Genomic DNA, 25607 nt, shown 5'->3' on the forward strand with positions numbered 1-25607 from the left:
CCTCCTCATTCTCACAAAAGGTGGGTCCTTTTCATCCCAGGTCCGAGTGACATGCCCTCCTTCAAAGCCATCTCTCTTTCCCTCCTGAAAAAGGAGCTAACAATTCGCAGAGCTAGGAACAGATTTTTTATCTGTTTTTCTGGAATTCTGCCTCCTAAAGACGTGAGAAGACTGGGCACTCATTCAGAATCTTTGTAATTTTGCTGTGAAAGACACATACGTTGTTACAAAAGGGTCAAATATTGAACCATCAAATTGAGTCGAATGATGCTTGCAATTTAAAAAAAAATGAGAGAAACTCAAATATGTTCACAGTATAAAAATATTTTATTTCAGGTTGGCTAGTAAAATCAGTTTTATATCTTTACACAAAATAAGGCCTCTATGTTACCACAACTCTTCAGTGTTTTCTCAAAAAGAAAACTGCTAGTTTAAAACCCTTTTGCTGAGTTAAATATAAAAGATGTATCTCATATAGGCATACAAAAATTTTGTCATTTTATTTTTTAAAAGAGGGAACAGTAATTGACTAATGAACACAATTTTTAACTGAGTCTTTGGCTGCTATAACCTCTCAACACACTACCAAATGCACACATTGATCATAACAAAACAACTGAACACCTACTGACATCACACACAACACAATGTATAACATGGTAATTAGAAGTTCCCTTTAATTTTTAGGTGAACATGTGAATTCTAAATACATTTCAACAAATAAACAATATATAGTAAAAATATTTGTATTTTACACTGGAGGGACTATGAACACAATCATTGCAGTACTTCCCTGAAGACAATTTCATGAGATCGTTAAATATTCTGACAAACGCACAAACATGCAAATTTGGAACCTGCATGCATTTCAATAAGCATAACTATGTACACACACACACACACACACACACACACACACACACACATATTCTGGAGAGAGCTGTACACATATTTCAATACATGAGGTGTCAAAATAAGATGCAGCTGCAAATACATCACATTCCATTGAAACTGTCAAATTCTGCATCAAATACAGTGAATAAGGCATCTCACTTTGCAGGTAAGTCAGTTCAAATATTGATAAAAATTAATATAATTTAACAGATTTTACAATCATTAACTGCAGCCAGCTTCTGTTTTCTGAACAACAGTATGTACATGCTGCAGTGCAGTTTTTAATAACTGCTCACTAGTTGTCTTACAAGTATCTTCTCTGGACTGTACAAGTAATGTGTTTCCTACAACCTTTAAAAGAAGCCTTGTCAGTGATGACGCACAAGGATGGAAAAGATGGTGAGTCATTGTGATGCCCTTTCTCCTCAGAGCCTCAGCCACAGCCCACAATAATTTCTGAAATATTAAAGAGACTGGTTCACACAAAAACTTTCAAACATTTACTAAGTGCCTTACTGGTTAAATATCATATAAGAGCTGTTCATGCTTGTGGGGGAATTACCTTCTTGTACGTGCCACTTATTCTACTCTTTGATGCTGCTTGACTTGAAGAAAGTGGCTGTGTAAGTACTTGGCTTCTATGGTTTCCATTAACATAAGACGAATTTGACTTCTTTTCTGTCAGCTGTCTGCTGACTGATGAGTGTCGGTTAAATTCTGCATTATGTGATAAGGAATGCCCCACTGGCTGAGAGGCATCAAAGACCAGTCTACGTGAAATCTTTCTTGGATGAGACTGTGAATCAGACATCACTCTTTTTCCATTTATATTGAAATTTTCATTAAGGCTGCGACTTCTGTTCTCTGCAAGCTTTGTTGTTCCTCCCCAAACATCTGTTTTCGTATTATTGGATTCTGTTCTGGATTTTAAATAAGAAGAAACTTTCTTGTCATCAACTGGGCTCTGGAAGAGTGCTCTCCTTGAACTTCTTAACTTGCTATCATCTTCTCCTATACAGATTGTGCTTCTCTGGAGTCGGCGATTATTAATTTTATGTTTCTGTTGTTTCTCTTCTTTCCTATAATACAAAACAGTCAAATCAGGAACTACACACACACACACACACACTCTCTCTCTCTCTCTCTCTCTCTCTCTCTCTCTCTCTGTCTCCCCCCTCCCAAAAAAAAAAAAAAAAAAAAAAAAAAAAAAAAAAAAAAAAAAAAAAAAAAAAAATCCCCCCCCATCTTCCAGAGGTTACTAATGTTTATGAGATTCATTTCATAAAAACAAACATGGTGAGCAACACTAGTTTTACAGTAAACAGAGTACTTGAGATCCACAACAACAAGTCTGTTTTTATCAATAACTGTGACAGTGTTTAGAACTATTGAGAGAACCAAAAAAATCTCAAAAGTTAAATACAAAATTAATCTAAATATAGGTGATCACGATGCGTGCACACCAGCACATGCGCATGGGGAAGGGGGGAGGGGGAAGGACAGAAAGAACTGAAGATAATGATGAGCATGCTGGCAAGAGTGCTGCAAATCATGCAGTAAGCTACAACAAATGAGTTAATTTATCTTCAACTTTTGTAGTCCTGTCTTCCTCAGTTGCGTGTAATATTACGGTATAATGATAATTTTTGTTATGGACCGTCTGACAGCAACTGGATAGAACACAATTTTAGTGCCATACATGTTTCGCATTTATTTTCTGCAAGGCATCATGAGTGGCCTGGAATAAGTACATATGTTTGCTATTTAATTTACATTTTTGTCACTGTACCTATAGGTTATAAAAAGTTCTGGTAGTTGGTATTTCCTATTAAGTAGTAATGTTTTGAACTGTACTTCAGGTTGCGTGGACAATTTCTTACATATTACGCTCCTGTTGCATTTTTGGTGTTGTTCTTCTTCTTATGAATGCCAATTTGTCCCCCCCCCCCCCCTCCCATTCCACAGCACTATGAACTGAACGCTTGCTTTAATGCAATGTTTTGGTTTCTGTTGCCGACTGTCAAATGTTTTTGCCAAAGATCGAATGTTATTGCCAAACTTTTGAGTGTAATTATTGAAGTATCTGTGACCTGTTTTTTGTGTTGTGTGTGTGTTTTTTTTTTGCTGTGTGTGTGTGTGTGTGTGTGTGTGTGTGTGTGCGCCCAGAAGATGAAGGGGTAAGAGTATTTTTGTTTTATCTTATCATTTCCTTTATGAAGTGTATTAGGGAGCCTGTACTGATGTGTGTTTGTTTATTTATCGCATGTTTGTTTTCTGCCATGGCTTTCTGGATGTGGAAGTTTTCTTGTGTTTGTATAAGATGTATGTCATGGTTTGTGTGTGTGTGTGTGTGTGTGTGTGTGTGTGTGTGTGTGTGTGTGTGTGTGTATGTGTGTGTGTGTGTGTGCCCAGAAGATGAAGGGGTAAGAGTATTTTTGTTTTATCTTATCATTTCCTTTATGAAGTGTATTAGGGAGCCTGTACTGATGTGTGTTTGTTTATTTATCGCATGTTGGTTTTCTGCCATGTCTTTCTGGATGTGGAAGTTTTCTTGTGTTTGTATAAGATGTTTGTCATGGTTTCTTATTCTCATTATTTTCATTTCTTGTTCCATGTTTGTAGGATGATGGTTATGGTGCTTTAAATGTTCTGCAAATGTGGAATGGTTTGTTTCATACTTCCAACATCTCACATGTTCTTTAAATCGTGTTTCAAAATTCCTGCATGTCATGCCTATGTATACTTCATCACAACTTCGACATTTAAGTTTATATATTCCTGGTTGTTGGAATTTGCCCCTCTTGGTAGCTGGCTTGCTTAGGTGTGACTGGAGGGTTTGCCCAGGCTTATATGCTATTTTGAAGCCCTCTCTCTTTAGGATGTTTGCAACTCTGTGTGTTAGTTTGTGTGTGTAGGTCATGGTGTACCATCTGGTTCTTTTCTGTATGGTGTTGTCATTGCGTGTGTTTGTTGAGTGTGTTTGTAAGTTTTTGGCATTCATAAGAAGAAGAACAACACCAAAAATGCAACAGGAGCGTAATATGTAAGAAATCGTCCACGCAACCTGTAAGTACAGTTCAAAACATTACTACTTAATAGGAAATACCAACCACCAGAACTGTTTATAACCTATAGGTACAGTAACAAAAATGTAAATTAAATAGCACACATATGTACATATTCCAGGTCACTGATAATGCCTTGCAGAAAATAAAGGCGAAACGCGTATGGCACTAAAATTGTGTTTTATTCAGTTGCTGTCAGACAGTCCGTAAGTAAAAATTATCAATATACCGTAAGAGATAATTTATCATTTAGCACTCATTTCAGTATGAAGTCTGGGTAGCAATGATACTCATTTTTAAAAACACAGTATACAGAACAAGAGAAACAAAATCACTGCAAGGTGAAGACCCAATTAGCAACTTATTTTAGCAATTATTTTTTTATTACCCTAAGAAACTGCAGTGTCCAATAATCTCCTGTCCAGGCAGTATATGACATACATGTACAATATACTGGAGGTGAAATAAAGCACATGTTAATGGTATCAGTTGTCTCTTCTGTGGAGGCTACAGGTGATAATCAAACCAAAGCAGAAAATATATCATGCCAAGAGATTGATGGTGCAGTGAGCTATTAACAACTACAGTGCATTTGAGATGCTAAGGTAGTGCTAAAGCAAATACTGTTATCAAATGGGGGGGGGGGGGGGGGGGAGGTGGGGGGGAGAAAGAGAAAACAACAATTTTCAAGCACTCTACACTGTACAGCTGAAAACAAATAGCACTGAGACAAGGAGCATACAAGAGAGATGTCAGTAAAACCTATGCTAAAGGCATAATTATGCTAAATTACAGTTCATCAAAGTAGAAATAAAAATAAATTAGTGAAAATGTCAATAAAAAAGTGTACAAACAGATGTAGCCTGAAAACATCCTACAGATAAATGGCTGATTCCAGGCGGGTTGATGACTATTCTGTACAAAAGCCAAGATGCTGACTGTAAGTGTCCTGAGCATTTCCCACTTAGTGGTCGCTTTCCCCAGGAAAACTAATGAACTGTCTTCTCATTAGAAAACTGGGTGAAACCTTCCACAACATTGCATATAGATAGCCATATGGCAAAAGTATTGCACATTAGCAGGTCTCGTTGGAGAAGGAATCCTTGTCCCAGAGACCAGTGTCCAATCAGAAGCAAGTAGAACAAACTTAAACTTTAACTTCAGTAGATGTACGAGTAGCAAAGGTACAGCAGTCATGGAAGAGCTATATGCCAGATGTTACATGGGGTGCAAGGAAACAAGTATCAGGTCCCAAATTTTTTCAAGTCAAGTGCAAGTCTCGGCCACATGATAGGGGATATACAGGATATACAGTACGTTGTTTGTGCACAGATTTTGGAAAAGAATACAATGTTGTAAAGTAGATGGAGCAGGAAACAGTGCTGACTGGGGCTATGGCTACATTATGAAGAATGACCTGGTACAGATAGCCATACAAATGTTGAGTTTATTCCTGTTTTGAGACCTTTTTACTGGCTCATCTGAACAGCTCTTTGAGATGGGTCAATATGGAGTTAGTTTAACTGGTTCTGATAGATGCGGGCTGGAACATGCTCCCCAAAATCCACAAACCCAACAATCCATGATGCCCCATTGCGATCGGTTATTGGGCCCATACTGAAAGAAATTCGGGCCTCACCGACCGATACCTCCAACCAGTTGCCTATAATCTAGCCTCCTATGTCAAAGATAACAATCACTTCCTTCACCAACTCTCCACCATTCCCAACCATTTACCTCCTGGATTCCTGTTCGTCACTGTTGATGCCACCTCCCTATACACCAACAACCCACATGCTCATAGTCTGACTGCTATTGAACAATACCTTCCCCAACGTCCATCAGATTCCAAACCCACTACCTCAGTCCTCATACACATTATTAATTTTATCCTAACCCACAACTACATCTCCTTTAAAGGGAAGGTATACAAATATATCCTCATCACAGCCATGGGCACCTGCATGGCACCCCCTATGCCAACCTGTTTATGGGTAAGCTAGAGGAGACCTTCCTAGCCCCAAAAATGCCAAAACCCTAGCCTGATTCAGGTTCACTGATATCATCTTCATGCTCTGGACTTACAGCCAAGACACTCTATCCTCATTCCATAACAATCTTTAACGCATTCTCTCTCATTTGCTTCACCTGGTTCTCCTCAACCCAGCATGCCACCTACCTAGTTGTTGACCTCCTCCTCTCTGATGACTCCATCTGCACCTCTGTTCACATTAAATCCATCAACAGTACCTAGATATTGACTTCCTCCTCTCACGACTTCATCTGCACCTCTGTCCACGTTAAACCCACCAACCATCAACAGTACCTGCATTTTGACAGCTGTCATCAGTTTCACACCACAAAATCCCTCTCATACTGCCTGACTACATGGGGACAGGAACTTCTTGCCCAGTATACTGAGGGTCTCACCAAGGCCCCAGACCTTGTCTGCAAACATATCTCCTGTGTCATTTCCCGTCACACCCCCAATCCTCCCACCACCCTCAAGAACCAGCCACAAAGGAGTGCCCCCTTCATCACCCAGTACCACTGTGGACTGGATCAACATAACCACATCCTTCGCTGGGGCTTTCATTACCTATCATTGTGCCCTGAAATGAGGGACTCCTACCCGAGATCTTCCCCACTATTGCTAAATTGGTGCTCTGTCATCCACCCAACCTTCACAACATCCTAGTCCATCCCTATGTCACTCCCACACCCAATTCCAATCTCAACCCCTTACCAAAAGGATCATCAGGGGCCTGGCCACCTGTGAAAGCAGCCATGTCATTTACCAGCTGTGCTGCAATCATTGCACAGCTTTTTATATTGTTATGACTACCAACAACCTGTCCACCAGGATGAATGGCCACCACCAAACTGCGGCCAAGAGCACAGTAGACCACCCTGTAGCACAACATGCAGCTGAACATAACAGAATTGATTTCAGTCGCTGCTTCACCACCTGAGCCATATGGATTATCCCCTCCACCACCAGCTTTCTAAATTGCACAGATGGGAGTTATCCTTACAACACATTCTACAGTCCTATAATTATCCCAGCATCACCTTCCAGTAACATATTGTCCCTACACCCTCCACTCAAAAGTTTCCACCACCTCTGTCTTCTCTCCTCCCCGTTCTTATCTCCCACCCTGTTTATTTGCAACCCTCTGCCAACACATTCGCCCATCTTTCCCCACTGCTCTCCTTTTTTGCTTCTTTTTTCCCCACAACCTCCTGAGGCTGCATCTGTTGGCAGTCTAGTCCCTGCACACTCCACCAGACAGCATCTGTCTCTCTTCTGTCAAGTTGGTACATAGAATTTTACTTTCGAATTCACTGAATGCTTCACGCATAGCCCTCCTTACGCTAACTCTGACATCGTTTAGCTTCTGTTTGTCTGAGAGGTTTTGGCTGCGTTTAAACTTAGAGTGAAGCTCTCTTTGCTTTCGCAGTAGTTTCCTAACTTTGTTGTTGTACCACGGTGGGTTTTTCCCGTCCCTCACAGTTTTACTCGGCACGTACCTGTCTAAAACGCATTTTACGATTGCCTTGAACTTTTTCCATAAACACTCAACATTGTCAGTGTCGGAACAGAAATTTTCATTTTGATCTGTTAGGTAGTCTGAAATCTGCCTTCTATTACTTTTGCTAAACAGATAAACCTTCCTCCCTTTTTTTATATTCCTATTAACTTCCATATTCAGGGATGCTGCAATCGCCTTATGATCACTGATTCCCTGTTCTGCACATACAGAGTCGAAAAGTTCGGGTCTGTTTGTTATCAGTAGGTCCAAGATGTTATCTACACGAGTCGGTTCTCTGTTTAATTGCTCGAGGTAATTTTCGGATAGTGCACTCAGTATAATGTCACTCGATGCTCTGTCCCTACCACCCGTCCTAAACATCTGAGTGTCCCAGTCTATATCTGGTAAATTGAAATCTCCACCTAAGACTATAACATGCTGAGAAAATTTATGTGAAATGTATTCCAAATTTTCTCTCAGTTGTTCTGCCACTAATGCTGCTGAGTCGGGAGGTCGGTAAAAGGAGCCAATTATTAACCTAGCTCGGTTGTTGAGTGTAACCTCCACCCATAATAATTCACAGGAACAATCCACTTCTACTTCACTACAGGATAAACTACTACTAACAGCGACGAACACTCCACCACCGGTTGCATGCAATCTAGCCTTTCTAAACACTGTCTGTACCTTTGTAAAAATTTCGGCAGAATTTATCTCTGGCTTCAGCCAGCTTTCTGTACCTATAACGATTTCAGCTTCGGTGCTTTCTATCAGCGCTTGAAGTTCCGGTACTTTACAACGCAGCTTCGACAGTTTACAATTGCAATACCGATTGCTGCTTGGTCCCCACATGTCCTGACTTTGCCCCGCACCCGTTGAGGCTGTTGCCCTTTCTTATCTCCCACCCTGTTTATCTGCAACCCTCTGCCAACGCATCCGCCCATCTTTTCCCACTCCTCTCCTTTTTTGCTTCTTTTTTCCCCACAACCTCCTGAGGCTGCATCTGTTGGCAGTCTAGTCCCTGCACACTCCACCAGACAGCATCTGTCTCTCTTCCCACCCACACACTACTATCCCTTCCCCTTCTCCGCCCCTTTCAGACTGCTTCTTACATCCCACATTGACAGTTGCATTACGACCCGCTAAATCACTGTTGGAGATGGCAATCGTGTGCATGAGGTGTGCTTACTTGAGTGAATGAATAGTGTGTGTTTCTGATGATGGCTACAGATGAATGCTTATGTGTAACTTTTTATGGTGCCTGCCTGCAACTTAGCATGTTATCTTTACAGTAAGTAGCATTCCATCTTTTCCTAAATCGTTGTTATTCCTACCTGAAATTTCCATTGATTAATTTTCAGCCTAAAATACATGAAGGTAAAAGAGAGATTAAATTTAAATGTACAGCATCAAAATATCAGAGTGTCAAAAAACAAAACTGATGAAATTCTGATGTCTTTAGATGAAATGCAGTCTGCAAATCACATAGCTCTAATACGTGTTTTTAAAAACCATTTGACAATGGATACAGGAAGGCTGAATATGGATAGATATAACTTAGCATTCAGTTAGGTGTGAAGAAAGGGGGAGTTGCCATTTACATTAGAAAGGGTGATAAACATGAAAACATTGATACTCGTAGAGTTTAGAGGGCTCAGCATTTTGAAGCCTGTGTTGTGGACAGTTAATAATAACAGTCACAATGTACAGGACTCCATCTAGTAATTTTAAATTATTTATGAAACAACTTGATACGTTATTTAACTTTTTGACTGCCAAATTTTGGAAATTTGTGGTAAGCTTCTATAGGACCAAACTGCTGAGGTCATCAGTCCCGAAGCTTACACACTACTTAATCTATCTTAAACTAACTTGCACTAAGGACAACACACACATCCATGCTCGAGGGAGGACTCGAACCTCCAATGGGGATGGCCGCACCAACCATGGCAATGCGCAATAGACCACGCAGCGACTTCAAAATACTATGAGGTAACATTAGGTGGAGATTTTAATTTGAATGTTTTACAGCATATCTAATCTAGAGTTACACTTTAGTCCCTTGCCAGTTCATGTAATCTAGCTCCGCTCATACAATTTTCAACAAGAGTTCTGAGAACCAGCAGCTCTGCTATTGACAATGTTTTTATAGATCCAATGAGACTGCAAAGTCATAGTGTAGCCCCATAGTTAATGGTCTCCCAGACCATGATAGTGGTGATGTTTAATATCAGAGCGCATGACATAAATAAAAAGAATTGGAAAACTACAAGAGTAAAAAATTTAAAAAAAGGATTAAGGAATTCAAGAATTTGTGAAATACAGGCTGGAAAAAAGTACACAACACCCCTGTTGTAAACAAAAAATGTAATGTATTCTGTTACACAGTCTACTTTGAAACTATTTCCCTAATTAATCAACCAAAGGAAGCAGATTAAACACACCTAAACTCTGGATTACAAATGGGATCAGAATATCAGGCAAAACTGTACTGTAAAATTTAATGCAAAATCATCTGAACATCAAAATGTTTGCACCTTCAAGAAAAGATAAACTCTGCCAGCAACAATATAAAAAGTTATTTTGAACATAATAAGAAATGAGACAGTGAAGATAAACCAAGAAAATGAAGAAATTTCTTCACAGGTAAAATGACCTGATCAAAAGTAGTCCTGAAATTGTAGAAGGTTTTTTTCTGTCAGTAGCAGACAATTTACCTTTGAACACATCCTAAGCAGATAAACTACAGTTACTTAAGAACTGTGGTTGAGCAGTTCTAGGTGCTTCAGCCCGGAATCGCACTGCTGCTACGGTCGCAGGTTTGAATCCTGCCTCGGACATGGATGTGTGTCATGTCCTTAGGTTAGTTAGATTTAAGAAGTTCTACGTCTAGGGGACTGATGACATCAGATGTTAAGTCCCATAGTGCCTAGAGCCATTATGCAACTTAGTTGCATAATGCAACTTATCCTATCACCCACAACTGGCATGGCACCAGAGAATACAGTGTACAGATATGTCATCGTATTTGTGCACTTTTTTATTTCGCTAGCATGTTCTTATGCACATTATCTTTCCAAACTAGACTTAGCCAGATGATGTGCAATATTAGTAACCAAAACTGGTGACATTTTTAATATTTACATGCAGAAAATAAGGCTGTTTCAAACTATCTCTGATAAAATTTTTCATCTGGATACAATTTACTATGAAATATCATCTATTAAATAATTTTTAGTTCTTGCATTTTGAGGTAGAATTCGCATTTATTGCACATATGTGAATTTTTCATGTCCACATTAATGGGTAAAGAATTTTTTTCTGGGGAAATTCAAGTTACACGGACAATATTTTCAAAACACACAAGTGTGACATAAGAATTATATCTGCTGTTAATTCAAGAACATCCTGCAAAGACCCTCTTCAAAAAACTAGGTATTCTGACAAATACTTCACAATACATATATTCATTAAGGTCCTTTGTCATTGAAATATTCCTTCACTACCAAAATAGTGAAAAAGCATGAATATAATAATAGAACCAAAAACAACCCCTACAAAGACCTTGAGGAGTTAATGTTAGTCCTGAATGGAACCAAATACATGCATACACATGTATTTGACAACCTACCGGAGCACGCTAAATGTGATGTAGATAATGTAATTGAGCTTAAGACTGAATTAAAGCACTTTCTATTGGGCAACTCCTTCTATTATATAATCTTCACAGAAACTTTTAATGTTTTAGGATAATGTACAATTAGAAATAGCATTGTAATACATTAATGTAATGTCATTTCACTGTATCGCACTTAAATGAGCATCACTGAGACAGTTGGCAGCCCTGGAGGCAGCCATATGTTTGTTTGTAAGTACTCGTGTAAAGAAAAGTGGTTAATCTTGTAATACAAGTTATTTAAGTGAATATGAGACAGGATATAGATGTATTAATGTGTTTTGTAAAGCAACTGTCAAATGTTTCACTCTTTTATATGTATTATGACAAAGTATTGAAAAGTTTGTATAGGCAGTAAATTGCGTATTTTTGACCTACATTTGTTTTCATTTACATTTCTAGTTATGACAAACAGGGACACTGTTCTTTACTTCTGTTCTAGATAACTAAATAGTATTAACCATTATATTATCTAATGTACATTAAGGGGAAATAGTAAAAATTTAAATCTCCTGATTTGGGAAAGTTGTAAAGTATTTCTTGATCTTAGGCTTAACTTTCTGAACAAATTCTTGAGGTTTATTCAATACTCATCAATTTATTCTAAGCATAATTAGGTAGTTTACCATGAGTGAGAAGTGCTTGACTTGCCATAAGATAGTTAGCTCCAGGGTGTGATATGACAGTTTCCGTAGCTTTATCCATTAGTGTACTGTATTGTGGGTAGTGGCAAAATAAATGAGGCCTGGTATTACAGTTCTTCAAGCTAACTAAAGGAAAGATCTGGCCAGGTTAAGGAAGGAGAAAGGTACAAAGAGGTAGGAAGTGGCTACAGTTAATAGAAGTAACAGACAGAAGACTGTACGAGACATTGTTATGATAAATGTGAAAAATGGAATTGTGTTGTTGCACCAGTCAGACACAGATGAGCCTCGTGTATATGCAGGCGTAGAAAGATCACAACACACTTTCAAAAATAATCTGAGAAATAAGAAGGTAGAAAAATCTTTAAGGACAAAGAAAATATTGTTGTTAGTTAGTTCACATGATAGAGGTGTTGGACAACTGCTACAGGATAATATAAGTCCAGAGTACCAGTTCACAAACTTTTTTCAATCTAGTGGTGGTCTTGATTATGAGATGTAGGATAAAGACCCATTATGTAAAGATTTTACAGAGGGAGGTATCTTGGTCATAGTGGGAGGTCAGGTAATAGAACTGACAGAGATTGTATATATTCTATAAAGTGTGCTTTGATAAAGATAGTGTCAGCAATGAAGCATACCAATGTCAGATTTGTGTCACTTTTGGGTTGCCATTATTGACCTCACTTGAACTCTTCCATCACAAGAGTTAATTTGGAGTTGGATAGGCTGCTTGTATCAGCTATGGTACCTCACATTGGTTTGATTCCCGCAGATACTATCAATAGATGAGACTACACTAGGTACAGCTTTCACCTCAACAGGAAATGGAAGGGAAAACTATCTGGGCTAATAGCAGATAACTTAGGGAAATGCACTGTCACAAGTGAGACACAGCGTTCCTTGATTCCCGGAAAGCATTTAACTCAGTACCGTACCTATGGTTATTGTCAAAAGTACGATCATATGGCGTATCAAGTGAAATTTGTGACTGGATTGAGGACTTTTTGGGAGGGAGGGCATAGCATATTATCTTGGATGGACAGTCATCATCATATGTAGAAGTAACTTCGGGTGTGTCCCCAGGGAAATAAGTTGGGACCCTTGCTGTTTATATTGTATATTAATGACCTAGCTGACAATGTTAACAGTAAAACCAGGCATTTTGCAGATGATGCAGTTATCTATAATAAAATGCTACCTGAAAGAAGTTGCATAAATATTCAGTCAGATCTTGATAAGATATCAATGTGGTGCAGAGATAGACTACTTGCTTTAAGTGTTCAGAAATGTAAAATTTTGCACTTCACAAAACAAAACAGTGTAGTATCCTATGACTATAATATCAATGAGTCACTGTTAGAATCTGCCAACTCACACAAATAGCTGGACGTAACACTCCGCAGGGATATGAAATGTAATGATCACATAGGTTCAGTTGTGGGTAAAGCAGGTAGTAGACTTCAGTTTATTGGTAGAATATGGGGAAAGTACAATCAGTCTACAACGGAGACTGGTTACAAGTCACTCATATGCAACAAGTACTAGAATCAAGTGTGTGGGTCTCATTCCGCATAGGACTAACAGGGACATTGAATGCATACAGAGAAGGCTAATACGATTATACGATTGGTCACAGGTTTGCTTAATCTGTATGAGAGTGGTACAGAGATACTGAAGGAACTGAACTGGAAGACTCTTGAAGATAGACGTAAACTATCCCCAGAAAGTCTACTAACAAAGTTTTAAGCGCCAGTTTTAAATGATTACTCTAGGAACATACTACAATCCCCTACATATCACTCACATAGGTATCATGAAGATAAGGTTAGAATAATTACTGCAGACACGGAAGCATTCAAACGATCATTCTTCCTGCACACCATACATGAATGGAACAGGAAGAAACCCTAATAACTGGTACAATGGGATGTACACTCTACCATGCACCTCACAGTGGTTTGCAGAGCGTAGATGTAGGTGTAGAAAAGCCCTACTGGTCTATTTAACAGTGAAAAACAAAGAAATTGTGGTTGCCTGTGACTACATAGATCATCATAAAAAGTCTTCCAGTAAACATTCATTACAGTCAGTAACATTGTCAGTCAATCACCTACAGTAAATTTTCCAACTAGGATAGTTAAATTCTCTAAGACAGCCATTGATAATATTTTTTAACCAAATTGTGCGGGTACAGAATTTGTCTGATTTAAATTTGGGAATTTTCTCATAAACTTTTAGAGATATGAAATTTTCTGTACCTTCGTTGTCTACAAATTAACAAGTGTGCGCACAACTAATAATTTTCTGTACCTTCGTTGTCTACAAATTAACAAGTGTGCGCACAACTAATTTTATTACAATTTTAATAACGATTAAATTGGATAACAATAGTCCAAAAAGTTGTTATTTATATGTACACGATATCTTATATACATTAAAATATTTGTTTTACGAATTATTTAGGAATAAAAGAGACCATTCACTGAAAGCCAGAAGTGCTGTGTCGCCGATAGGTACATAAACAAAAGGTACAAAGTCTGGCTAGCTTTTGGAATTCACATTCTTTTTCAAGCTCGTAGGAAACACACACACACACACACACACACACACACAGGATCAGGATCAGGATCCTCACATCCGTTCCAAGAACCGACCATAAAGAAGTCCCTCCCCCCAGTCACCCAAAACCAACCGGACTGTAATGATTGAACCATGTCCTTCGTCAGGGTTTTGATTATTTATCATCCTGCCCTGATATGAGGGACATCCTACTCCAGATATTTACAGCCTCTCCCAAAGTGGTGTTCCGCCACCCACCCAACCTCCACAACATCCTAGTCCGCTCCTATGCAACTACCACCCCCAATCCCCTCCCACAAGGATCATAGCCCTGTGGAAGACCCAGATGCAACACCCATCCAATCCAGTCATCCAGCACCACCTACTCTAGTCCCGTCACAGGCTTATTGTACCCCATCAGATGCCAGGCCACCTGTGAAATCAGCCACGTTACATACCAGCTCTGCCGCAACCACTGCACAGCATTTTACATTGGTATGACAACCAACCAGCTGTCAACTAGAATGAATGGCCACTGCCAAACTGTTGCCAAAAACAAGGTGGAACATCCAGTGGCACAACATGAAGCAGAGCACAACATGCAAGATTTATCAGGTAGTGCAATTTGAAAGCTAGCCAAGCTCTCTACCTTTTGTTTGTGTACCTACTGACGAAGCAGCACTTCTGCCTTTCAGTGAGTCGTCTCCTTTATTCCTAAATAATTCGTAACTCTCGACCAGAATGTTCTGTACATTAAAATATTTGTTTTTGATTGTTATTATTTGTATGAGATACACCTTGGGCAGTGGATGGAAACTGACGGCCAAAATTCTTATGTCACAGTAGGAGCCACCAATGTTGTATACAATACCATGACAGAACCATATTACTACGTATAACCATGGATGAGCAAGATAACAACATAAAAGAAGAACAAAGATTAATTCATGTAAACTCTTTTGTTAGTATGAGCTTAACTTCTGCTCAAACAAGATGTTTGTACTCACTTGCCCATCACAAAAGTTCATCGCCATTCAGAAAGGGAAGAACTATTTTAATCAATGAGTAACAGAAGAATAATAAATCACTGAATCACTTTTCATGTAGATTTTAGATACTGAAAATGTTGAAAAGCTAATCTGCAGTAATTGGTGAAACAAGAAGTCCTACACTGATGTATTTTACACGGATTTTATTTTATGAAAATTAAGGAAGGAGAAGAGATTTGTTGAAAAGAAAATACTAATCATTTTTAATTTCAATTCTGATACTCAGAATCACCTTTCAGACTCAAACGAACAAAATCAATAATGCAGAACTGATTTAAACTGGCAAAAAACTAGTACCAATTTTGGTCACGAGGTGCAAATCAGACACTACGAATGCAAGAAAGATGTATACAAATGTTTCCAAATAAAATGGCTTAGGAATGGGAATGAGCAGGAAAGGTCAAACAAGTGAGAAAAGCATAATGCTGATTTTTTTATTAATTGCTGCTTACACAATTTGTTCAGTATGTGCACCAGAGATGCCGAGGAGATGCTGTACAGTGCCAGATTTTCATCTGGTGGTCGAAATTGGAACTAGTTTTGCCTCCCCCCCCCCCACCCAAGTGTAAATTGGTTCCACATTAATGTGTTAGCATATCTACCAAGTTTCATTGCCATATAATAATTGCAGCCTAAACTTGAGTAGCTGCACTTTAATTATAACCACCTGGTATCACAAAACCTAAAAATCAACAGCCTACCAGACCACAACATGCAGTTACTTGTTCAAAGTATAAACACTAAGCACGTTAAAAAATCTACTAAATCTGAGTATAGAAGAGCAGTTAATATATAAAAAATTAAGTATTTTAGCAAACTGTTCAAAGATATGAACTGGAGAGATTTTACAGTGGTCAGGAGATGAATGAAAAATACAACACATTCATTGATAAAGTAAGTATCTTGATTGAAAACTGTTTTCCTCTAAAAGTAAATCAGATTAAACAAATGCCTACAAGAAAACCATGAATTACTCAAGGCATAAAATTATCTTGTAGCAAAAAAGAAAATTATTATCTTTCAGCCAGGAACAGCTCCAATGAATATTATTTAGTTCATTACAATCAATACTGCATAACATTAAAGAAAATAATCCAGACATTTAAGAAAATGCACTATGAAATGAAGATAGCAACAAAATAAAAACAATATGTGATATTGAGAAAGAGGAGGCTGAAAGAACTAGAAAGAAAGAGAAGATAGCTTTAAGTGTAGATGAAACATTGGTAACAGATGCCTGTAATGCGACAAATACCTCAGTACTTTATGTATGTTGCTGGTACCAAAAGAAGTAAAATTCATAATAAAACCTTCAAAATCAAAGCATTCTAGTGGTCATGCTGAAATATCAACGAAGTTGATTAAAGGGTATTCTTGTGGGTTTAGTAAAATTTTATGTTATTTGTGCAACCAGAACATTTCCTAATAAGCTGAAATATCCTGACATCACAACTCTGCAACTTCCAATCACCCCTTCTTTCAATAACTCATTGCTTTGTGCTGTAACAATGAGGTATTATTACACTTACGTGAAAGCTCACATTGTGCTACAGTGCGTATTATTGTCCTATCTCACTGTCTGCTACGTTTACCAGTTCATTGCTAAAAAATTCCCACATACCTTGGTACAGGGCGATGCAAAATGAATGCATGGATTTGAGTTGCAGAGGAGAAGTGGAAGGGAGCAGTCAATCACTCCCCGAGTGCTGTTATTTTGCCTGTTGTGGCATTCATTTCAGTAACAATGGCGCAATGGACTTCATCTTGTTTTCACTGTTGAATATCATTTCAAAAGTGATGAATCTTTTATCACCATTTAATGGCTTTTCCGTACACAGTTCAGCCTTGAGCCTAATGGTACGATACCTAATCACAACGCAATATTTCATTTGGTTAACTCCTTCTGCACACCTGGATCAGTTGTCAATCCAGTCAGCTGGTTGTCCTTGTACCGCCTGAACTACAGAAAATGACAACAGAGTAAGTGTGTCTATTATTCAAGGTCTCGTCACTCCACTATGCAGTGTGCTACACGTTTGGGCGTGTCACGTCGCTTGCTACAGCGCATCCTGAACTGAGAGTTACACTTCCATCCTTATAACATAATGTAAAACGGAAAACAATTATTATTGCCAAAATTATTTAATTGGATAGATAAAATCTATGTTCTAAAATAATGATGGTACAGAAGCATCACAAATGGGCTTTTGACAAAAGGAGACTGTTCTGTGAAAGAACACTTGGTGTTCTTGCTACTGACGATGTTTTGATAATGCAATGAAGCTTACTTTCACTTGGACGGTTTTTTAAATAAGCGGAACTGTCACTACTGGGCAGCAGACTATCCAAAATAATTGTATCACAAACCACTGTACAGTGCAAACGTGACCATGTGGTGTGAAGTTCCCAAAGTAGTGGTCATTGGGGAAAATTATGTTGCAGTGTTACGCAATTTCTTGTGGACACAACTTGAGGCTTTGAGAACGAACATGGCAGAAATGTGGCTCCAACAAGATGGAGCTATAGTCCACATGGCTAATGCATCCACAACAGTTGTTATAAATATTTCCTCAATACTCGATCACACGTTTCGGTGATCTCCACTAGTCTGAATGCTCACCAGATCTGTCTGTTTCCATCTTCTTCTTCTTCTTCTTCTTTTTTTTTCATTTAAAATGCCACGTTTAATACCACAAACCTCGTTCAATCGATGATCTGAAGGTTGCAATATATGTTAAGTTAAAGAAAGGCTTCTAATGTGTGTGTATGAAGATCTTTCTGATGAAATGTTATCTTTAAGAAAATAACTTCAGTTCTTAAACTGGGTAACTTTAGAGTGCACTGGTGCAAATGCATTTTACATGTGATCAAAATAAATCTAATTACATTAGCTTGTAGTTCGCGCATTCTTTTTGCACCACCCTGAACCTGGGAGAATAGCACCTACTCTACCTGCCATAAAATTGGAGCATGAACATATTACATTAAAAAGCTGAAAGTGCTGCAGGCTAGCAGCATAAAGCACAATGATGTGACCTTGAAATCTATTCCACTCAAATAATCACTGTTAATGTCCTGTGTTCCAATAACAGTAAATTTCAATAAAATGGATCTGAGCACTATGGGACATAACTTCTGAGGTCATCAGTCACCTAGCACTTAGAACTACTAAAACGTAACTAACCTAAGGACATCACAATCATCCATGCCCGAGGCAAGATTCGAACCTGCGACTGTAGCGGTTGCGCGGTTCCAGACTGTAGCGCCTAGAACCGCTCGGCCACCCCGGCCGGCTAGTACATTTCAATTAAGTATTTAAATAAGGACTGTATTTTCTGAGTCATCTTAAACTGAAGTGAAATGAGTAAATAAAAAAAAGTGTCCAATGTGTAAACTATAATTCACTTAGTGCTACTTACTTTGCATCTACCATAATAACACGACGCTCTATTGCACTCCTGTGCATAACTCCCGGCAATTTTCCTGATATACTGGCAGGCTGCAAGTTGCACGAAGAGAATGACTGTCGACGGCGAGCAAGATGACTCAACCGGCTTCCAGGAGACTGTCCAAGACTTCGTTGGTATCTTACTGAGCTTTTGCTTGCATTCCACGTTGTAAACCATGGATTGCAGCTGGATGCAGTTTCACGTCCCACAAAGCGTTCCTGAAGTCTCTGATACTGCCGATCTAGTTCTTCGGATACAGCACCGTGATTGTACCTTTCACAAATTTATATAAAAAATTACTTAATGTAGATATATATGGTGACACTGTATTTATGTCATTTTGCTTGACAGTGCTGTTTTTATGGATGTGTCAAAACTCTCAGAGTATAGCATGAAAAATACACAAGCAGAAATTACACATCTTTTCCCTTTGAAGTGGAAAATGTGAGCACGAAGGATAAAACAAAAACATAAATCAATATACAAGATATCCTAACTAAAAAGTTTTTTTTTACATACTAAAATTACAGCAACATGTTTGTGCCCATACATAAATACAAAACAAGCAAATTACATAAAAAAATTATTTCAGCAAAAATCTAAAAAATATGTATGTAATTTCGAAATCTTTAACATTTAAATAAGAGTTTTATTATGAGACCAAAAAAGTTATAAATGGGCACATCATTCATCCTGGAATGATTACAACCCAGCTGTTGCAGAAGATACTGAGATACAGATGAGCTGTTTATTTTTCAAGAAGCTCTTTGCAAAGTGGGGAGTGGCCATGTATGTCAAAAATGATATTCCATTTAAATCTGTTGAGGTACCAAAACAATGGACTAAAAGGTCACTGAATGTTGTGCAGAATTAGTTAAATTTAGTGAAACTAAAGTTGTATATAGTTATTTATAGGTCCTCAACTCCTGAATTCAAGACAGTTCTGTTCAAGCTAGGAAGAGTTCTCGGTTCACTTTATAGAAAGTAGCAAAAATTAGTTGGATGTCCTGACTTTAATATTAATTTTATAAGTCATTGTACAAATAAAATAATCTTGGAAGAGCTTCCCAATTTACATAATTTGATGCAGAATGTATTTTTATCCAACCAGTATGCAGGGGGACAACAGGACCACTACAGACAACATTTTTGTTCACTCTTCATTACTAGAGGAGAATTCCATTAGTAAAAGGGTATGCACACCCACATACATATGCATGTTAAATATAATTAGCAGCTATTTAGAAATGTTAATCCTGAGCAATAGAGGATTTTTTAAAACCTCATTACAGAACAAGACTGGCAGGATGTTGAAAGTGCTGACGACATAGATTATTTCTCATGCTTTTTCAAAACTGATTTTTTTTAGAACATTTAAAACAGGATACTACCAAAGGCAACCTGGGTGGCTGGCTGATGTGATAAGGATACCACACAGAAAATGGGGAATTATATCAAAATGTTAGAAATAGTCACAATAGGGCTGCAGTAACCCATTACAAAAAGTACTGTAAGAAGGTTAAAAACGTCATTTGGAACGCAAAAGGTATGTGGTATGCAAATAGTTCAGCTTATTCTTGAAATAAATTGAAAACAATATGGTCAACCATGAAGGAAGTGTCTGGCCAACAGCACAGGGTCGAGGATATAGTCTATATGAATGTTATGTTTTTGTTACTGATAATGCAGATGTATGTACATAATCTAACAATGATTTTCTGAATATAGTATGTGCATTGAATAAACACTTAATTTCTACAGGGAATCATATAACTCTCTAAGCAAATAGCATTCTAAGACTGCTATCTGTAACACACCTTTGTGCAACTGACAAAGGGGACATTAAGTCAATAATTAAATTGCTGAAGACTATGGATTCTCATGGATATGACAGGGCAACTAGAAGGATGCTAAATCACTGTGCTGCATGTGTCTGCCCTGTATTTAGCTACATTTGTAATTTTTCCTTTAGGAACGGTCAGTTTCCTGAACAGTTAAAGTGCTCAATAGTGAAACTGTTTTTTATAAAAGGAGAATGGGGTAGTGTCGACAATTTTAGACCTATTTCTATACAAATTTCAGTTTACATAATTTACTATTGTGATAGATCTTATTTTAGTTTAGCCACAAAATATAAGTCATTTAATAAGTATCAGAACACGGTGCAGGGTAAAGATGCAGAGTGTGTGTGTGTGTGTGTGTGTGTGTGTGCGCGTGCACACTCTAAAAGCTTGCCAGTTACAAGCATCTTTTATGTATGTGTTCTGCCGCCGTTTGGCGAGTAGATTTTTTATCTATCCAATTAAATAATTCTATCAATAATTGATTGTTTTTGTTGTGTCATCAGGTTCTACCTTTGAAAGGTGATGTGTGCAATAGAGGAAAGTGGCAGTAACAATGCCTATGACATTGCAGGGGCAACAGAAAATTTGTTATACATTCAGTCAATTGGAACCTGTTAAATATGACAGACTATTTTTGGACTTAGTTCATATCAACATAATTGTGATGTTCTGAATGATGAAGTACTTTTGTATTGTGTAGTTACTGTAAAGAAAAGAACTATATATAATATGTTGTTTAACAGAAACACTGTATTTATTTTGAGAATTGGATGTGAGATTTGTATTCTTCACTTCCAGCAGTAAGTGCAAGTCTTCGAGAAACAAAGTTCAATCCAAAGAGTTTGGCAGGTGAGTTGAAATAGTATGATGAGCAGGATTGAATAACAGCAGGTCTTAACTAGAGTAATCTCCTTGAAATTATGAGGGGCGCAGGGGTAAAATACAGGAAATGAAAGACTATTTCCAACTTGTACAGAAACCAGATTTCAGTTATGGGGCATGAAAGGGAAGCAATGGTTGCGAAGGGAGTGAGACAGGGTTGTAGCTTGTCCCTGACGTTATTCAATCTGTATATTGAGCAAGCAGTAAAGGAAATAAATAAATAATAATAAAAAAATTGGAGTAGGAATTAAAGTCCAGGGAGGAGAAATAAAAACTTGGAGGTTTGCCAATGGCATTGTAATTCTGTCAGAGACACAAAGAACTTGGAAGAGCAGTTGAATGGGAAGGACAGTGTCTTGAAAGAAGGATATAAAATGAAAATCAACAAAAGCAAAATGAGAATAATGGAATGTTGTCGAATTAAATCAGATGATGCTGACAGAATTGGATTAGGAAATGAAACACTTAAAGTAGTAGATGAGTTTTGCTATTTGGGGAGCAAAATAACTGATGATGGTCAGGATATAAAATGTAAACTGACAACGACCATGAAAGCATTTCCGAAGAAAAGAAATTTGTTAACATCAAATATAGATTTAAGTATTCAGAAATATTTTATGAAGATATTTGTATGGAGTGTAGCCATGTATACAAGTGAAACATGGATAATAAATGGATTAAACAAGAAGAGAACATGAGCTTTTGAAATGTGGTGCTACAGAAGAATGTAGGTGGGCAGATCACGTAACTAACGAGCAGATAATGAACAGAACTGGGGAGACAAGAAATTTGTGGAACAACTTCACTAAAATAATGGATTGCGTGATAGAACAGTTTCTGAGACACCAAGGAAGTGCCAATTTAGAATTGGAGGCAAGTGTTGGGGGTAAAAATTATAGAGGGATACCAAGAGATGGATACAGTAAGCAGATCCAGAAAGATGTGGATTGCAGTAATTACTCAGAGACAAAGAGGCTTACAAAGGATGGAGTAAGAATGGAGAGCTGCATCAAACCAGTCTTTGGACACAAGACAACAACAACTCCAAATCATACTTTTCTTCACCCCCCCCCCCCCCCCCCCCCCCGATATCACGGTAGAGAACCAGTGTAAAATTGCATGTGGCAACCATCAAGAACAACCCAGAACAACTACAGTTGACAGTAAATAAAACTGATGAAGAAGAAATATAGTAAACAGAAATATGAGCTTTTAACTCTCAAGAGGGAGCCTACGCATAAAGTGCAACAACCACATATAACATTGTCTTGTACCATTCCACTGTTGTTTTACAATTGCGAGCCCATACCTATTCCTTCATTACTACTTCAGCTAACACAGTGGTAAACTGTGTTATCAAATGTCCAAGTGAACAGCAGTAATATAAAATAAAAAGCGAGCTAGGTGAGAAAAAATTTACGATTCATACAAAAAAATGCAACAGATTCTGAGTTAGCAGCACAATCCCATAATGAGGCAGTTGTCTACAACATAATTAGTAATCGAATAAGTATTTGGTTGGGATCTGATGCCATTTCATTGTTTAATGGTCCAAGTGGGTCATTACTGTGAGGCAACACTTGTAAGCAGCAACATAGTGAAGCATTGAAAGTTTAGTTTATTATTGTTTAATTAAACAGTGATTTAGCTCATATAATATCCATTTTATTTAATTGTTGTTTCATTACACTGTGGTTTAGCTCGTACATGTTTACCTTGATAACATAAAGAACACTGTTCTTTACATGTCCACAAAGTACGTCACGTATTCAGTCATGTTAAGAAAATTGGCAAGCCTGCTTAAGAGTTAAAGAGAATTGGTAAATTTTGAGTATGCAGAGTTGCAGAAATTGATATCTGTTGTCAACAGTGTTGAAAATCAACAGCCAAGATTATGCTGCAGTGCAAAATCCAATGCTAGCACTGCAAGTCAATAATTCTGATGACATTTGGGTAGTCAATGAACAATTATTGAATCCTTTGACTACAATTATGATGGAGAAGAAAACAACTAGCCCATGAATCAGAAAATTTCAACTATGAGTACGAAGGGGCTTCAATTGCAATAATCCCATTACCAGCCTAGAACAGCAGTCATGGACTCCAGCTGCAGCTCATCGCTATGCAACAGCGGCAGCATCAACAATGCACTGCACCCATTTTTGGTGAAACAGCACAACTTACACATCAATACAGTTTCCCATCGGCATTTATGTTTGGCAAGAGCCTGGTGATCTGTATAAAATCTGAGTTGAATAGTTTCCAATTATTTTTTTCTGTTGTGTTTATATTGTGAAAGAGTGAAAGTGGTTTTTCAACTAGAGTTAGTGGGTGTGCTACAAATGCATAACTAGAGTGGTTACAATGTTAGGCTGAGGCCAATTAAACATGTGACAAGAAAAATGAATGCAGACGTCCCAGCTTGGTTTAGAAAATTTAGAACACAGTTCAGTAATGACCTATAGGAGATAACTGTTAATATAACAATAACAAACATGACACTTGGACAATCTAACACAACACTCGAGCAAACAAGCTTGGCACTAAAGAATACTAAAATCGAATTATAGAATGAAATAAAAGCAACAAAAATCCACACAACATATCAATGAATCATGTAAGAAAGAGCAAGAAATACAAAATAGCATACTGTAGTAACATACGATACTTCCAACCTTACCAGAGAAGATAAATTCAGAAATATTGACACAGTGTGATTTACTTCAAAATGAAGTTAATGTGCAACTTAAGAAGTGTAAAACAGCACTTCTAACAATTAAAATAATTAACTGAGCAGGAGTTCAATATAATACACAATCAAATCTTAGGCACACAAGCAAGTAGAGAGTGTTGAATTGAAGCAAAGATTACGATGTACCCATTGTTTCAAACTCAACACCTACTAGTTTGGAGGTCATCTAAATGGTCATAAAGCAGAAGGAAGGAGTGAATCGTATGTAGACACACCTCACTCTAAGGTGGAAACAGGCTGAACAGAGTGAACTACGGAAAATTTGGGATGACTTAACTAAAACCACGAAAGGAATCTCTGAACAACTAGACAGGTTGAGGAAGGAACAGGAGAAGCTATTGGTGCCCTAATGACGGAAGATTTCGAAGTAACAAACTCATTTAATGATTTTAAGCAAACATTTTCATATCCATGGGAGTGTACTTAAGTATAACATGCTCAGAAACTTAGCTTAGAAAGCTACTTAAACCGTAATGAGTATACTAATGAATATTTAAGCCTTGAGCACAGTCTTTGTCAGGAGAGGTGGAATATAAGTGGATGTACTTAAGCTTACTATAGTTTTTATTTTTATTGTGAGTCTCTCAGAAGACCAACCTCTCATCCAAGTTAAGGCATGTGGGTAACACTACAAAGTAGGGGATGACCTAAAGCAAAAAAGTACAGTGGGGACTTCTAGTGCCCCGGGATCAATACGGTAGCCACGAAGGCTCTGTAGGAACTCCAAAAAGTGGTGATCAATGAGGCTCTGTGAAGCTGTGATAGGCCTAGCTAGCCAACAGTGGATTAACAACCAGCTATCAACAAGGAAACTAGCCTCCGAAAGGATGGATCTAAAATACAATGACACACCAGGACAAACAGACTACGAATTGGAACTTTTAACATTGGAACACTGACAGGAAAGATAGAGAAGATAGTGGGTATGATGGAAAGGAGAAAGCTACATATTTTAGGTATGGGAGAGACAAGATGGAAAAGAGAAGGCAGTAGGGAACTGAAGAAAGGTTACAGACTATATAGGAGTGAAAACGTAGAAGGAAGACAAAAGGGAGTGGGCATTGTTTGAGGAATGGTCTAAAAGAAGAGGTACAGACATGGTTCAGATGTACATACCCCAAGTGGACTTTGAGGAAGAACTATAAAAGCAGTTGACTGCAAAAAGGGTAATAGTGATGAGAGACTTGAATGCACATGTAGGGAGTGAAAGACAAGGGTATGGATATGTACTGGGAGCAGAAGAATGGGGAAGCAGAA

At 38.0% G+C, this 25607-nt stretch overlaps 1 protein-coding gene across 1 annotated transcript in view; it reads right to left on the reverse strand.

The window, feature by feature from the left end:
* Positions 1–317: 317 nt before the first annotated feature.
* LOC126473959 (uncharacterized) overlaps positions 318–25607 on the reverse strand; it is an 82918-nt gene continuing 57628 nt past the window's right edge. Inside the window, exons 4-6 of the mRNA XM_050101329.1 lie at positions 18843–19145; positions 1457–1973; positions 318–1350 (exon numbers count right to left, since the gene is read on the reverse strand). Coding sequence (XP_049957286.1) covers positions 1117–1350; positions 1457–1973; positions 18843–19145 — 1054 coding nt within the window. The 3' untranslated portion in view covers positions 318–1116. The remainder of the gene's footprint in view (positions 1351–1456; positions 1974–18842; positions 19146–25607) is intronic.

Source organism: Schistocerca serialis, chromosome 4 (assembly GCF_023864345.2).
Source record: "Schistocerca serialis cubense isolate TAMUIC-IGC-003099 chromosome 4, iqSchSeri2.2, whole genome shotgun sequence".
NCBI classification, from domain to species: Eukaryota; Metazoa; Arthropoda; class Insecta; order Orthoptera; family Acrididae; genus Schistocerca; species Schistocerca serialis.